This window comes from Centrocercus urophasianus, unplaced genomic scaffold (genome assembly GCF_019232065.1).
Source record: "Centrocercus urophasianus isolate 14NV4802_14NV808 unplaced genomic scaffold, USGS_Curo_1.0 seq_22, whole genome shotgun sequence".
Classification (NCBI taxonomy): domain Eukaryota; kingdom Metazoa; phylum Chordata; class Aves; order Galliformes; family Phasianidae; genus Centrocercus; species Centrocercus urophasianus.
In genome coordinates, this window is record NW_024884778.1 from 12,122,070 (window position 1) to 12,138,703 (window position 16,634).

Here is a 16,634-nt window from a genome sequence, read left to right on the forward strand (position 1 = left end):
TATTAAGGCACACATGGAAGGTACACTTGAAAAAAACACCAAAGAAAGTAACTATTCCCTACTCAGGCTGCTTTGTGCTGTTCTACAAACAGTAAGAGTGATGGCTGGCATACCCGCCATTCTTCTTCAAATATAGGAACAGATTTGCCTTTCCTGGGACTAGCACAGCAAATCCCGCTGTCCTACACAGTCATCCATTTTCATCATGGTTAGGGACATCACTGGAAAGCGAGTTGTGGTTTTCAGATGACCCATATAGAAACTGCTGATAAAGAAACAGCTGGTTCTCATGGAGATCTGTTTCTCTATGTGCATTCAGTTTACACTAAGCTCATTGTTCACACAACAGAAAAATTGGCTGCAGTGTTGCAATAAAAATACACAGTTTCCATCAGTACGGGAAATGCTGCTCTAAGCTGATGCTTAGAAACTTTCATCTCCAGCAGACATCCATACCAGCCTTCTTTTCTCTCTACTCAGTACGTACATCAGGTTGAAGCTGACAAGTGCTCTGCCATTTACTGCTACACTGCCCAGTTGCTTACTGATAGAGGACACTGGAATACTCTAGGGCATCAGGCTGTTCAATTTTCCCAATGCTCTACTTTTAGCCAGGATCTTACTTTGGCAGAAAAACAACCTAATACCAATGCAAATAGGAATTAAAATATAAGGCAACATGTTTGATGTCTGCTTTGCTGAGAAGTATAGAAAACTGCAAAGCTGAGGCTGAAAAAATCACTTAAAATCATTGTACCAATAAATGCTGTGCTACACAATCGGCTTCTGAAATAGCCCATTGACTAGCACTGATGCAAATTAGCTCTTTAATTCTGAGCAGCACTTCTAAAATGTCATTAAAAAATCTGTGAAAATATGAGATAACTGAAATTCAAAACTTAGTGTTCTTAGGGATTCTTAAAATTTCATTGTTATTTCAGAAGAATTTTGAATAGTAAAATAAAACAAAATATATTTTTAGCTTGTATTGTTTAAAAGTAAAAGCATTAAATTTAGTATCTTAACATTTAAAATTTATTTCCATACGATATTATATTGAGATTATCATTTTCCTTTGGAATTATGTTGAAATGGCATTTTGAAGAACAATCACCCCATACATATTATATCACCTCCAGAAGAAACATAGTATTAAGAAGAAAAAGGCAGTGTAACTGTTTAAGTCATAGATCGTCTTAGAATGAAGAGAAATATTTTAGAGGAAAAAGAAAATCTACTATTCCATTCTCTACTATTTTAACTTTTCCATCATAGCAGCGCACTGCATTCTTAGAGTACATGAGCACTCTGCTTATTCTTAGAAGATCTCAGTTCTCCTTTTTTTTTTTAGGAAATATTAAAAGAGAAGAGAATGCTGAAACAAAAGGCAAACTCATTTATTCAGAAGTCTACTATTTAATCAAAATTTTTAATGTACATTTAAATTTAAAAATAAAGTAAAACAGAATTCATGCTTACCTTTTGCTGTTAGATCAGAGTGCCACCAACTGCATAGATTAAACTCCACGAGGAACCTAAAGAAATTAGATTTTTCAAATTATCCCAAGGAATGTTTTCAGTACACTAAATTGACTGCAGTTCGATACCGTTAATCCCACTTTAAATAGAAGCTAATGCAGAACTGAAATTCATTTGGCTAACGTAAGTTTGGGGTTATCAGCTTCTGCTTCTGTTGTATCTTACCACCAGGAATTTATTCCAAAATAAACCCTATTAATAAATCATAGATTTCCCTATTGCTGAACTACATTCTTATTCTTATCTGGTGCCCATATAAGCTCTCAGTGCATGGCAGCACACAGTATTTTTATTGGTGAACATTACTGAAAGCTCCCCTTCACCATGTAATGCATTTTGACTCTCCAGTAAAATTTCATAAGATTGATAACTACCCTCACTACCACAAGGAGAAGAAATAAAATAATTCCCACAATTACTTCCGGATTTAAAATAATAAAAATTATTTTATTTCTAGGAGCAGCAAAGACTGATTAACTGGTATCTAACCAGCTCTGAATAGACACGTAATGAATGCATTTTCCCCACTAAAATATACTTCGATTAGCTCTGAAGAATGGACTGAAACATATCTGTCTATCAGTTACCAAACTACTGGAACATAAAACTAATATCCAGTTTATCATAGGAACATGAAACGACAACATTTCTAACCACAGAAAGTTCCTTAATTTTTTGAAGTTATTATGGTTTGCATCAAAGTCGTATTTTAACACGATTTATTTTCCAGATATTTACTTTGAGCACTGCTATTAAGATCAATCTCTGCCCTCCAGCAATATAAAATAAAATGCCACCCAGTTGATTTTCCTTACCTTTTAATCCAAATTCTCTAGGAAGTTCATATAATTTGCAATTAAAAAAAAAAAAACTGACTACAAGAAAAAAGATTAATTCTATTTCAAGGGAGATAAAATTAGTTCGATCTGCAAGCTTGCTCTCTGATAAACACTGTAAAACAAATTCAATGAATTTATAGGCTTCCTCTTCATACAGTATTTCTCTGTGAATTCACTGACAAACTTTCCTAAGGGCAATGCTCATTTTATATTAACTTCAATTGTTAGAAGAATTAGACAAGGTGGAAATTGAATACAGTCTACAGAGTATGCCTTATCTGGCATATGCTGTAAAGGGTCCATCTTACAAAAATTTAGGAGATGATGAACTCCGCAATGAATCACTCGAACAGTTTGCTGTACTCACATCAGCCTGCCCAAGCCTGCCCAAGCAGCATTACAACCAGACACTCGTGTTAAACACAACATTCACCGTTCAATTTAACTGCAATAATAAATTTGGTTTGTATATTGCAATATCCTAGGCTTACTAAGCAAAGACATACAGATAGAAGTGACAACCATGAATAATGTAATAGAAGTGCAACTGCACCTTCATATAGCTGGGATTTTTTCAGATTTTAACAGTGCTAAATTGGACTGAAAAAATGGAGAGAACTACTACCAAATTGAAAATAATAAAATAAAAATAATACAGTATACATAAATGACAAAAAGTACAAATGCTCATTAAGCATTAAAAAATACAAATACTCATTAATTTGTATAAATATCCATTAAACTCTTGAAAAAAATTACTTACAAGACAAGCTCTGTCATAATCCATTTTACTGCAGCAAAGAAGGCATTATAAGGCTGAAGAGAAGCAACTCATTTAATAAAAGGGCAAAACATGCAGTATTTATATCTTAACTGAATTCTTCATGGAAAGACAATGTTATGGATATTAAAATGCATGGGAAGCATGAGAAAAAGAACAATAATTTTGTTATGAAAGAAAATATACCATTCTGCTGAATAGTAAAATATACAGTAATGAAATTTTCTCTTAATGTGGTTGGTTGGACACACAGATTATCAGCCGGAAAAGGAAAGTTTTGCAAACTATTCTTAAATATTTAACCTCTAGGGGTTCCTATTTCCCAGGCTAATGCTGGAGGAACAGTTCTGTTAGAAAATATGGGGCTTTCCTTAGGCTGCAACTCACAGACTTGCCTCTCTATAATGTAAATCTCTATTCATTATCTCCGTCTAATGAGACTAGGAAATGCTTCTGTCATTTGAAATTACCTAAACAAAGTCATCTGTGTCATAGTGAAGGCTCACTTTTAAGCACTGAATGTAATTTCTAAGATTCTTCCACAATCTTTCACTTTGCTGGATTATAAAATTTACAATAAAGCAAATATTTTTAAAATCCTGTGTTTACAGTACGACGAATAATAGAGACAAATCATAAAATTTTGGTTTTTTTTTTAAAACAGAATATCCATAAGATTATTGATTTATGAAAGTATATTGTTCACTGGCATGAAATTCTGAAATAACAAGCCAGCAGAACACAGCCCAGGACTGTCAAGATTTTCTCCAATTAAGTACTGTCTGACCAGAGAAGAGAAAACAGCTGTAAGTATTACCTAGGGATGAAGAGAAAACAAAATTTCAGCCCTGTGGAGCATCCTTTTCATTTTAATTCCCAATCAGAGAACTTGACATTTCCCACTCAAGTAATTAAATATTTTGTTGTACACTTTTGCTTAGATAATACCAAATTATATAATAGAAAATAACATGTACTTATTATTTGTAACTGATATATGTAAAGTATAATATGTATTATAAAAATGTAACTTTCAATATGAGAGCTGCAAGAAAATGAAATAACTTCGAATATATCTAAAAAAAAATAAAGGTTTCAAAATCATGACTACAAAATCAGAAAAATGTGTTGGAATTTTAGCAGAAAATAATTCATTACATAGCTAGAAACGTGTTTTCATGATATGGGATTTTATCAAGACAGCCTTTCACACTCAAAGACTGTTCCCTCAACAATTGCAACCAGGTTTTTTCTTTGTATGTATCTCAGCTATCACCGAGAGCCAAAGGTTGAGCTGGGTGATTCCATGGCACTGATTTCCTTGCAACCAAGTGGTTCTGTGGAGGTTTATCTGGGACTTAAATAATTTTAAACAAGAAAATATGCTAAATAGCAAACTTACAGATTGTCTTTTAAGAAGCAATCCTATACTGTTAAAGAAAATCAATAAACCATCTGTAAATCTTGTCCATCTCTAATTTACTGTTTTAATTCCACAACCTGAACACTGGTACCAGTCACCAGGGTCCAGCCCTTGACTTGCATTCCATGATTGTGGCAGAATGCTGTGGGACAGCTGACACATGGGCTTCCATACTTATATTCCACTTCTCTGCTGTTCAAAGCATTCATATCTGTTTTTGAACTTTTTAAAGATTTTCTCAGTCTCTATATCTAGCAGTGTACTTATACAATGGTAATTCTCAAGTGGAATTATAAATATTTGGGAACAAATGCATTGTTTATGTGAATGGAATGCTGCCCTGTAACCTAATCTATGTGTGCAAAACTGTGGGAGTAAAACAAAAGAAAGAAAAAAAAATACTTTTGAGGAGTTGAACTTGACAATCCTTGAGGATTGAAAGAAGAGTTTTCATTATCTAATAATATAAGGAAAGAACATGCCCCTTAGCTGAAGCCCCAGGTCCCAGAATGGAAGGTTGTTGCTAGAAGTGTTAATATATTTTAAATTTTTTTGTGCAAATGTGAATCACAGTGTCCTGCACTATTTCACCAACAATGTAAGTCTCATTGCACAGCCCAGTACTTCATGATATACCAATCTTATTTCAGGTTCAGGCATTAGTGAATAAGTCTAGTAAGTGCAGTAAACCCACATTTCCAGGTATTTAAAAATCATGGGGTCATCTGAAACATCCCAAAATTATTAAACAAATCATAGATGCTATATATTTATAAATATTTGGAAGTTGCCACAACTTTGATATTTCCTCAAGAGTTTAAGTAGGCAGGCTATTTTTTTTCAAGCTGGATCCCTCTTTATTTAAAAATAATACCAGATAACTTTTCTAGACTGATAAAATTGAAGCAGTATTTTGCTCCATATTATGCTTTTACATAATTCTTCATGATCAAACTGCCATTAAAAAAAATTCCTGTTTAATATGCAAGATCTACAGTTTAACTATTTCTAACTGATAGACTACTGTGAGTAATCAGTAACACTAGACGTCATTTGGGAAGAAAGATTTGTCATCCTTGCTAGGCCTGGCTTTATGCTAGTCAGGCCTTGCAAAGAGACAGGGTTTGTATCCAGAGCTGATTGCTAGAGAAGGGTTCAAATAATCATTGACATTTTATTTTAAAAGATATCTTCTTCAAATACCGTGGAAAAAAAAAAGTTAAAATTATTCAGTTGTATACTTCATCAATGAACAAATTATTTCATATATGTATATATAAATAAATATATACATAAATAAATTTTAAATTTCAATTCCATCATTGTTTGTGTGTATGTGTTTACACACAGAAAAGGCATGTGTGATTCCAGCTCCCTAAAGAAAGCACAATTTCAAAAAGTCCTGAGGTAGACTCACATGGTGCAATGGACAATCTGACGGAACGTCAGACAGAAATGGGAGTCCAAGGTAAGAATGACTGCATAAGTATTTAAACTTAAAAATGCTTAACGCTTCCTTTTGGTTTACAATGAACCATTCCTTGTATGAACTATGATAAACGCAAGAGTTTTAAGCATTCCAAATTAAAATAATGGGCTTAGAATGGCCATGAGATATTTGCAACAATTTTCTTTGATGAGTGCATGAAAAGGTGCTCATAAAATTCACTGTACTTACGTCCAGTAAGCTATGGGCACTGTCGCTACTCTCTTTGTTTGTTCTACACATGGCCTGGTAGTCATAAAGTGTAATTCTACAGAGAAGAACAGAAAACTGCTTGACTAAAAGGAGAAAACACAGTGGAGTAATCGTGGTGATATGAAACAGTCTGCTCGCAATGTAGACAGGAAAAAAAAGGGAAAAAAAAAGGAAGGGCAGCAGGGAAAAGACAGGAGGGGATTACTAAAATACATGTTGCACAAAGGAGAATAAAGGTGAGAAACTGTTGAAAACTTTGTAAGGATTTTATCAGACTGCAGAACAAAGCAAAAGCGTAACTGTGAGAAAAAAGGGAAGATACACATACAGTGTAACACACAATGAGATAAACAATGTGAGGAAGAGGAGAATACACATTCAACATGATGCTTAAACAATTGGTTCTGGACTGAGATCAGCACATTTAGCCCCAGGAAGTGAAAGAACCTATGCATTTGAGGGGCTTCTCACAACAGACCATTCAAACTCCAGAAAAGACAAAATGTCACTTCTGCAGTTTTAACATCTCTAACATAACGAAGCTGAAATAACAGTGTTGCTTCCAAAGAGAGAAGTGATATTTCAGTGTATTCATGGGACAGACAATAGAGGCAGGTTGGGATTCCTTTTGCATCTTTTCACAAGGGCAAGTATTTCATGTCAGTTACCTCTCGGAATCAACATATGCTAGAAGCCTCCTCAGATGCATAATAAATGGCAGTTTCTTTCTGCTTATGGTTTTACTCATTGACACACTTCAGAGATCTAAATGTAAAATCCAGAACTCAGAGATAGTATATGGTGTTGTGATTATTTCTCTAAATCTGTCCGTCCATAGAACAATTAACAGATTGCATCCATACATAAAAAGAAGTCAACATCAGTAGCAGATGTAAAGAATCTGTAGCTGATAAGTTACAATGAATGTAGATACATGAATGTTACTAGCTTTATTTGAATATATCCATTCGACTTTTGCATCACCAGAGGGACAAGAGAATACAATTGGACATATATGCCTTAAAGGTGTATGAGATGGGACTTCAACATTTTGCAATGTGTGCCTTGCTTCTAAGTGAAGTGGAAAGGAGCACACACAAGTTCAGCTATGGAAGGGATGTCCCAGAAGCTGCCAAAACCAGGTCATGAAATGCATTCAGTACCACCATAAGGCATTCTGCACTGCATGCCATGAAACATAGCAACCTGTACCAACAAAACATTTTAAACTATTATGGCAGAAACTGTATACAATTTCTTCTGATCTAATTTTGTGACAGCAACCATCACTAAAATCTTCTTTACTATACACTATATTTCTTTTTGGCTTACAAGCAAAATATCTGAATATATTGGATCTTGCAGCTTCAGCTAAACATTTAGTACTTAGTCATAGAGCTTACATCATTCATTTCATCTTATTTTCAGAACAGAAATGGCTAGGAAGCCATTGTTTTGTGGACTGGCAGAGAGAGGCACATGGTAGACAAACGCATAACTAGAGACCTAAACATGGGTGTAAGTTGAACACTGACCATCTTTGGCAGAATCACGCCCACAGCCAGATCCGCGCACACAGATCTGCCAAGACAAACAGAGCAGTACAGGGTGTAAGCTGTGCTGCCTGTATGGCATGCAGTAATACACCACTTTCCCTAGCATTTTTTTTTTTTTTTTCCCTTTTAGCCATGGTCAGAATAAAACCCCTGTAAGGTAATCTCTACAGCTTGCCTTTCCAGTCCTGACTTGACTGTTTCATTCCTCTACTGTTAAGAACTCTACTGTATGTCCACATGGACGTGCTAGTGATGGTGGCAAGAGATACGTGTACATACAAGACAGTTTAAGGATTTTAACATGCTCTCTGCAAAGCAGTCAAAGAATTATACTTGGATGATATGGTCTCGTTAATCTTGAGTGCAACAAGTTGAATAGCACTCAACTTTGTCTTCATTCTTTGTAAAAGGTTTCATAATAATTTTGGTGACCTTTCATTTAGTACTGGAAAACACAAACATTTTCTCAACTTTCAGATCATACACTAAAACCACTTGGTCAATCTGTGAACTTTGTTATCCTGTTAAGAAGTGTTAACCAAATGCTATTATTGTGCACCGATATTTTATATTTGGAAAAATGCCTTCTCCCCTCCCCCAGTATTTATGCCTGTTAGTATTACAGTTAAGACAGACAGAATAGTTTCTTCAAATGCTCAAACATGAAAGACTGAAGTTTGTGCTCACACAGATAATCCGAAATATAACTGATACTGTGCCACAACATGCTAGATTTGTGTATTATTGTACTGTACTGCATGGAGTAGACAAAAATCTAGAACTGTATTATGAGTAACTAGAATAAAGATGTTAAAATTTGTGTAGTTAAATAGCACCTCACTTAAAAGGGAAAAAATATTAAAGTTTTGAGTGATAGAGGAGAAGAGCAGTTGTAAGAAAAATGTCAACATCAGTATGGAACACTATAACGTTGTTGTTTGGAAATGCTTGAATGTCATCTACAGGTGATAAAACAAGCTTAGCTGTAGTAAATACATATGAAGGTATTGCCACTGTGAAGATTCTGGTTCAGGAACAAGTTTGCAAAAAAAATTTAAAAAAAGAGAGAGGAAAATTTAAAAAGGGCCAATTTTTAGAAAAGTGCATGACAGATGTAAAAAAAAAAAAGCCTGGAAGAGTTGGAAAGAGTTCTAGTTTTTAACCAAGTATTCCCATGTCAGTAACTTTCAGAGTGGGCAGGTTCAACACCTATCTGAAAGTTTCTAAAGACTACTCAAACTACTGTAATACATAATGTACAAAATATACCTGCCAAAACACTATTGCCAAACGATCTTACAAAGACCTGATTCTTTCGTGCTAAAAACAAAAAGGAATTTTGCACTACACTTCAAAGATCTGTGGATGAAGCCCATAGCCATGTTGAAATCTGAACACTACAACATATTGAATCAATTCTAGACTCTCTGTCTCTGTGAATGGTATTGAAGCTCAGTATAAACGAGTTCCAAGGCATTAACAAATTCAAATACAGTTTTGCTTTGTTTTGTTTTTATACTTGTAATAGTAAGAGCCTTCCAGCCTTATTCCTTGCAAAGGCTACTACAGCATTGGTAGTCAAAACAGTACTCTAAGAGACTGTAGTGCTTCTGTGTTCAGGTGTCATTTCTTGAGTGTTATTTTATTGCTAATGTCTTTGAGATTTTACCAAATAATCTTTCCCTCATTCAGACAGACTTAACTCACTGTTGCAGAAAGAAAGGCTTCCAGATTACCCTTTTTGAAGTGATTGTGTTACAGTTTTAAATAACTGTTTGCAGCTACCCGTATCCTTTTCGACTGACTATACTTAGCGAACATAATTGCTTGCTTCCCACAATCTAATTTTAAACCCATCTAGACGCCCAATTCTATTCTGTGTATTACAGCACTCCACAGAAGAGCTTTGCTAAAGACAACATGACTGGGGCTTTCTAACATACGGATGCTGCTAACTGCCCCCATTCCCACATCTCGTCATTGAAGTCTATGGAGGTTTCAACATCAGACATAGGAGAAACACAAGCTGTGTGCAACTGTCTTGAGCTAGTGGAAGATAACTTTCTCAAAATTAAATGAGGTGTGCAACTTCAGGAGATGAACAGATTTCAGCAAAAAACATTTCAGTGTTAACTTCCAGATATAGCAAATTCCAGCCTTATACTCTGCAACAAGAAAGTGCAAATCCAGTTCAAGAAAATTAAGACCTGCCAGCAGTACAGGCTATACCAACAGATGTATTCTATTGCTTCCAGCTAGATTTTCAGCATACCTATGGATTTCTAGGTGGCAGTGTGAAATATCATCACTGATAACAGCTGAAGAATTTTCAAGGCAAACATTTCAAATACCTTGTCATCAGTTCAAGATAGTTGGGGATTTTCAAATAATTTATAAGAATAATACACTTCTTATGTTATAAACATAAGAAACGAAGTGCAGAAAACAAGCATAGGAAGCCCATGATAAAAGAGGTCCTAATTTTTTTATGCTGCTGTTTCCCAGTGGTCTATGTGAGAATTAACAGTGACTAAAGCTTACTTCTGGTTGTAAGGTGTTCATTAATCCAGACACAAGACGTATAGCCTGCCTCATACTCTTGCAAGGAGGAGAAGGAGGGACAGTATGGAATGTTGTGAAGCATAAGTCTATGTCTTAAGACTAGAGAGGGTCCCTGTTGGGAGATAGCAGCACAGCATATGAAGTTATATACTGTTTCTTTTCTGGCTCTCCTTTCATTTACAAATCATTAATATCCAGAAGCAGTCAAACTAATATTTTTCATCACCAAGGAAAAAAAAAAAAAAAAAGCTTAAAAATAAATCAGAGCATTTTGAGAAAATGAACTTGTCATCAAATACCTTTGCTTTGAATTCAGCTATTCCTAGTTGCCAAAGTGCTCCAGAGCATAAAATGTATAAAACCCATAACTCAGTCTGCATTTTCAGCTTACAGAATGACAATTCATTTACATTGCACAAGTCTGAGTTTCTCCTTAGGTGGGTAAAAGGATCCCAAAATACTAATTCTCTCCATGAAATTAGTAGCAATATTTACAGAGATGTAAATTCAAATTACACCCAAACTGTTTTGAGACATTAATTTTAGATGTCACAAGGACAAGATAGGAGTGGAAAACATCCACACAGCAAGAGGAGAGTTTTAGAGCACGAGTACAAGATGTACATCTGGCAAATGTGAAAAAAAATCAGGTCTAGTTCCTTGTCATTGGTGATGACAAGAGGGCAGTGAAGTATGTTATTTTGTACTTACAAGCAGCATGCAGCTAGGAACAAGGTCTGTTTGTAACCCTGCACTAGACAGTCTGCTGTATTATTCTCTTTGACAGCTATTTCATTGATAAAAATGAAAAGTCACTCTTCAGAGTAGGATAATTACATATTATTCATCTAGAAATTGAAGAATCAGTGTGTATGCTTAATAAATACTCTGTAGTGCAGATGTAGTGCAGTTAATACAGGAGATGATAATAATGTTTGAGAGGAAATAAATTGCGAAGCTCATTAGTTTTTTTTACCAGGACATATAGCGAAATGACAGTTTTAAGCTGTAAGAGGGTAGACTTAAATTGCATATAAAGAAGAAATTTTTCATGATGAGTGAGCTGAGACACTGGAACAGGTCCCCCAGAGAAGCTGTAGGTGTCTTATCACTGGAAATGTTCAAAGTCAGGTTGGATGGTCTTTGAGCAATCTGACCTAGAGGAAGATGTCTGCACCCATGTCAGAAGGGTAGCACTACAAGAGCTTCAAAGGTTTCTTTCAATCTAAATCATTCTGTGATTCTAGTATTTATGCCCTAAACATGGGGTATATCTTGAGCTCACTTTTACAAAATAAATTACTACTAAAGATAGAATCTTTATAATTGACATTTATCCAATAACAGATTCAGTAAACCCTTCTGGAATTGTTCCTTTACCCTAGTACTGATCTTCTCCAAAGTGAAAATAAATACAATTTATAAATACAGCAGTGTCATATTCACACAATTTCAAGAATATTTAATTGAATCAAATGCTTAAATAAGACAAAGTAGCCTAAACTAAACAGAAGAATATCCTTCATTTGGAGACTGCGCTGCCTCAGTGGGAATTAGCAACCTGATCAAACAGTTTCTGTTTTCATAATTTGGCTTTAGAAATGTTTTGCTCTCTTGGAGTGGCTTAGCAAAGGGTTTTGAATTTTTGTATACTCTTATAACCCAGAGGCAAAACACTTGTTAAGTTTGGAGTATGAAGTGAGTCAAGTCAGGGAGATGAAAGTCGGCCCCTATGTAAGTGCATTTAGAGAACACAGGTGAAGGAACTGGACTGCACTGTGCCGTAAGGGCATAAACAGTATGCATTATTCACTAGGAAACATGTGAGTAAAGATAAAGGAACAAAGGATGAAAAAGGAAGAAACCAGGGAAGCTCTCAGAGCAACAAGAGCTTATTAGAGTGAGCCGTAGCATCTGGAAAAGCTGGAACTTGAGGATGCACTATTTCTGTCAACTATCCTAACACCACGAGACACCAAAACACAGATTTCTCCTGGTGGAAGCAAAACTGTTAAGAGGAAATAATTCTGCTTCCATATTTGTCTTACGGAATTGATTGGGTTTCTCTGTATTGGAAAGTACCAAGCTGCTTTCAAGTCAAGAGATTAAATTTTCTAGAACAGATTTACTAAACTCATTTATTTGGCAATCTCATTACTTTGATGGCTCTTGATTTTCTGAATGTTATTGTTTTTCTTTATATTTTTATGCTTTGAGCCATCATTTTCCCCCCCACTGTTTTTACATAAGCAGAGTATTGAGGAATCAATAAAGACACATTTTTTTTCTGTTATGTGAAGCAGATACTTTTCCATAAGCACATCTTAATTTATTTAATAATGAATTTAAATCATGTTTTAACTAATTGTATGCAATATTCAGGGTATAAGGTAAACATTATTTTGCTAAAAGAAATCACGGAACGTCACGTTGCTGTGGAGACACTGATACCATTTTTTCCTCTAAATATAAAATCCATAAACTAAGAAAATATACACACGTATATACATAAATAGAATTCAAAAGAAGTACTGAGTTTAAAGAAATTAGGGAGGGAAGGAGGTATTTAAGTTCACTTTAAAAAATAAACAGCTAACACAAAAATTGAATTTCATCCTGCTGCAGGTTGAAAAGAAACACAGTCAGGAGCAAACAACCCCCTTTTGTTTAACACCTCCAGCTCAATCCTGAAAAGAACTTCTCTATCCCTCCGAATGAGTGGTAGTTGAGTGAACTCACAAAGGGTTATTTCATTCCTTTTGTGGCCAGAGAGCCTGAAAGCCGGTATGAATCTGCGAGGCAGCAGCACGTATCTGCACTCCTACTCAGCTTATTGGTAGCAAAGGAAGAGGGCTCCCATCCCCACAGTTATGTGGCATGTCAGGAAACTCTTCTGCAGAGAAGATCAGGCACTGTGGAACCTTCTACCTCTAAAACAAATGAAAAAGGGGCAAGACGAGACCTGAGAGGGCAATGTTAGGTTTACTTCAGCTGTTGGTTGGTAGATTTCGTATTAGAAATAAGTTGCATGGAAGGACGGGCTCAGGAATGAATGGCTAAGATCAGAGCTTGGTCTCTCATTTTGCCTTCATGCTAAGAGCAGCATTGACACAGATAATGCAATGTATATCTTGTTGTGCCCTCAAGATAATATATTTTGCCACTGCACCATTCTACTTTTTATCTCTTCTCTTATTCCATAAGATAAATAAATACTGGAAAAACAACTTCCCTCAATTAATAACCTTAAAAATTCAGTACATGTGCCTGAGTTATTCATTAGAGGTAGCAAATATTTTTCATTCAAGTTAGTGGAATAATTTATTTTAAAGATCTCATCCAGCACAGCTCGAAGACATTTTGTTTTCTGTTGCTGCACTGAGCTATCTGCTGTACAGCAGGAAAAGCAGGTGGCTCATTTAGAGCAATTACACCACTTTGATTCTCTCCCGTTTTTAACTGATTGGCAACGACCAGTTTATTGTTCTTAAATAATTGGCTCATCGTGTTTTCGTTTCTTTAGCTTGCAGCTCTGTTTCATGGAGCTAGTGGTTTCATTATCTGTAACTCCCTCATAGCTACGGACTAGAAATATCCTGAGCCAATGATCCACTTCAAATTGCTGCCCACCACAGCCTAGGTAGAATACTCAAGAAGCGTAACCTTTGTTTTCTCAGTTGAGGTGCTCACCACCATCAATTGTTCAGTAGATACACTGTTTGAAAGGCTTTCTAGGCAGGACGAAAAAAAAAAGGGGGGGGAGGGGGGACTAATTATAGCTTTATCCTTTGATTTTAGCTGCACTTTTTTTTTTTGTTTGCATTAAATAAAATTCTTCAGCTTTTGTATAAACAGATCTTTCCATTGTAGAGCTCATTCTATAAATAGGTATTACTTCACTTCCTTTTATAGCACATGTTAAGAATGTAATGCTAAACACATAAAGGTTGCCACCCTCAAAGAATGAGGATGTAGGATGATTTAGTGAGCGCTAGATCTTTCTATTTCAGGTCAGTCATTTACTGCGAGTGTTATTCAGCTATAACGCACTGAGTAAAAGCTTTCTGCCTACAATACACATGGAAAGCTTTCTGCCTTTAAGACAGCTGCTTTACCCAGGAAACACAAAAGCCATCTGTTTTGAAAGCCTCTGTGTACACCCTGCATGCAGTAACTAAATTCAGTGGTTGATGGGAACAGCGATGTGTCATTTTTTTAATGCTAGAAATGTGCAGTAAGAGAAAAGTGAAAAGGGCTATGCACGTGGACTGCACTTCTCTCATGCTCTTGCATGAGTTGGAAGGGGACAAAGGGATAAGGAGCAGTTCTCAGGATGTGTGAAAGCCATGAAGACTTTGGTGCTGAGTTACAAGGAAAAGTTTTCTTACTTTTCCAGGATGCTTAATTTATTTCAAAGGACAACACATCAAATCACCATTAGTTATACTGTCATGATGATAGCAAGATTAAGTCAATAGTCACAGAAATGTTCAAAGGTCAGTTAACATATGAGGTGAAGAATTACTGGCAGAACACTTTTAGAACAATAGGGCATCATTCACTATGTGATTTGAGCAATCTCCAACTTTTTACGGGTCAAGATGTTTAATGCTTCATCAGTGATTTGCTCTAGAGCTATTCAGAACTGTTCAGTAGTAGATATGGTCTAATCTCATTTCCACTTGAGCACAGTGGGAACAGGAGAGGCACAAGGTTCTAGCATCACAGTCCAATAAAAAAGGAACTCCCTGTTGACTGTCTCCAGAACGTTTAATGAAATGTGTATGGTAACAAGTTATCATACAGAATACAGAAAAAAAAGGCATAATGAGAATCCAGCCAAGCTGTCCATTTTGGCCTTTCTTTATATGACTTTGGTTTTGTTTTATTTTGTTGGGTTTTTTTTTTGAAACATTTTGTAAGAGATAAAACACTGATGTAATTCTTACCTCTTAAAGGAGCCCATTGTTAGTAATTTGTTCATCACAGCCCCTTCAATCTCCCCAAAAAAGTTACCAGTCTGCAAGGGAAAAATACAAAAAAATTACCAGATGTAGAAAAATGCAAAACAAAAATGGATATAATTTAAACTGGCATATTCTATGATCTGACAAGAGTCGGTTTGACAGCTACATAGATAGGTTTTCATGACTATTGCTACATAAAAACTGAAGAGGACTTCATAGTCATGGCAAGTTATACAGACTAAATTATTACCCTTGAGCAGATGTGAGAGCTTATACAATAGATTGAGGGACATTATATAACATCTAATACCGGAAATACAAGCCATCCCAACCTAAAGCTTACAAAGGAAACACATTAATCTGATCACAAACCCTTGTGATTAAAATGTTACTCAGAAAGATATAAACAGGTTGTGAGAGGATTTAATAAGCGGTCATAAAAAAGCATTGTTTATAATTCCTGCATGACCTGTTTAAGGAACCAGGACAGTACATTTCATCAGTCCTAGAAATTTTAACTTCATTCAAAGTCATTTTATACTTAAAACCACTCAGCCTGATGAATTACTCATTTTATCCTTGTTCAGTAGATGTGGACTAATAAAAATAAATCTCTTTTGAGAAAGCAAACATTCACATTATGAATTCGGTATGCAACATGGAAGTGACTCCATTTTCTGTAGCCATTCATATGGAATTCAAAAATCTTGTATGTACAGCATTTTTTTTTTTTCTAGGTTGGGAAGACATTTTCTCATCTGAGGACCCCAACTCCCATAAGGATCGGATAAGTTCTCCATCGTGTTTAAAGGGAGAAATCCCACAATTTATTGGTGGAAAGGGCACTACACTCTCAAATTGCACAAATTCCATAGGTTTTGTATGAACTAAACGCCAATTCCATTACAAGGAACTTACTTGACCTCAAGTATGCACCTGGGAGTTTGCAGGCAGAGAAGTTACAGTCCAAGCCAAGAAAATGCATTCCTCTACCTAAAAAGCAAGTATTGCCTTTTTTTCTTTTTTTAAACTCAGGGGAAACTTGGAACATTTTCCAAAACACATGGGTGTGCAAAATCTCCTAGAAACAAGAGGAACATTTGTAGTTTATATGACTAAAAATACTAGCTTCAATAGCGCTGGTTGACTGATGAAGAAAGATTATCCTAACTATGGGAGAGGCAGTCAGCTAATGTCAAAAAGCCCAAACCATAAATGACTATATAACCTTAGATAGCAATAAACATGATTTATTAAGTTATGCTTCA

At 35.5% G+C, this 16,634-nt stretch overlaps 1 protein-coding gene across 1 annotated transcript in view; it reads right to left on the reverse strand.

Moving 5' to 3' along the window:
• Window positions 1–16,634, reverse strand: part of CACNA2D3 (calcium voltage-gated channel auxiliary subunit alpha2delta 3) — a 397,031-nt gene that overhangs the window by 21,671 nt on the left and 358,726 nt on the right. The window contains exons 31-34 of the mRNA XM_042823539.1: window positions 15,349–15,419; window positions 6,261–6,336; window positions 3,142–3,194; window positions 1,480–1,535 (exon numbers count right to left, since the gene is read on the reverse strand). Of these exons, the coding sequence (XP_042679473.1) occupies window positions 1,480–1,535; window positions 3,142–3,194; window positions 6,261–6,336; window positions 15,349–15,419 (256 nt within the window). The remainder of the gene's footprint in view (window positions 1–1,479; window positions 1,536–3,141; window positions 3,195–6,260; window positions 6,337–15,348; window positions 15,420–16,634) is intronic.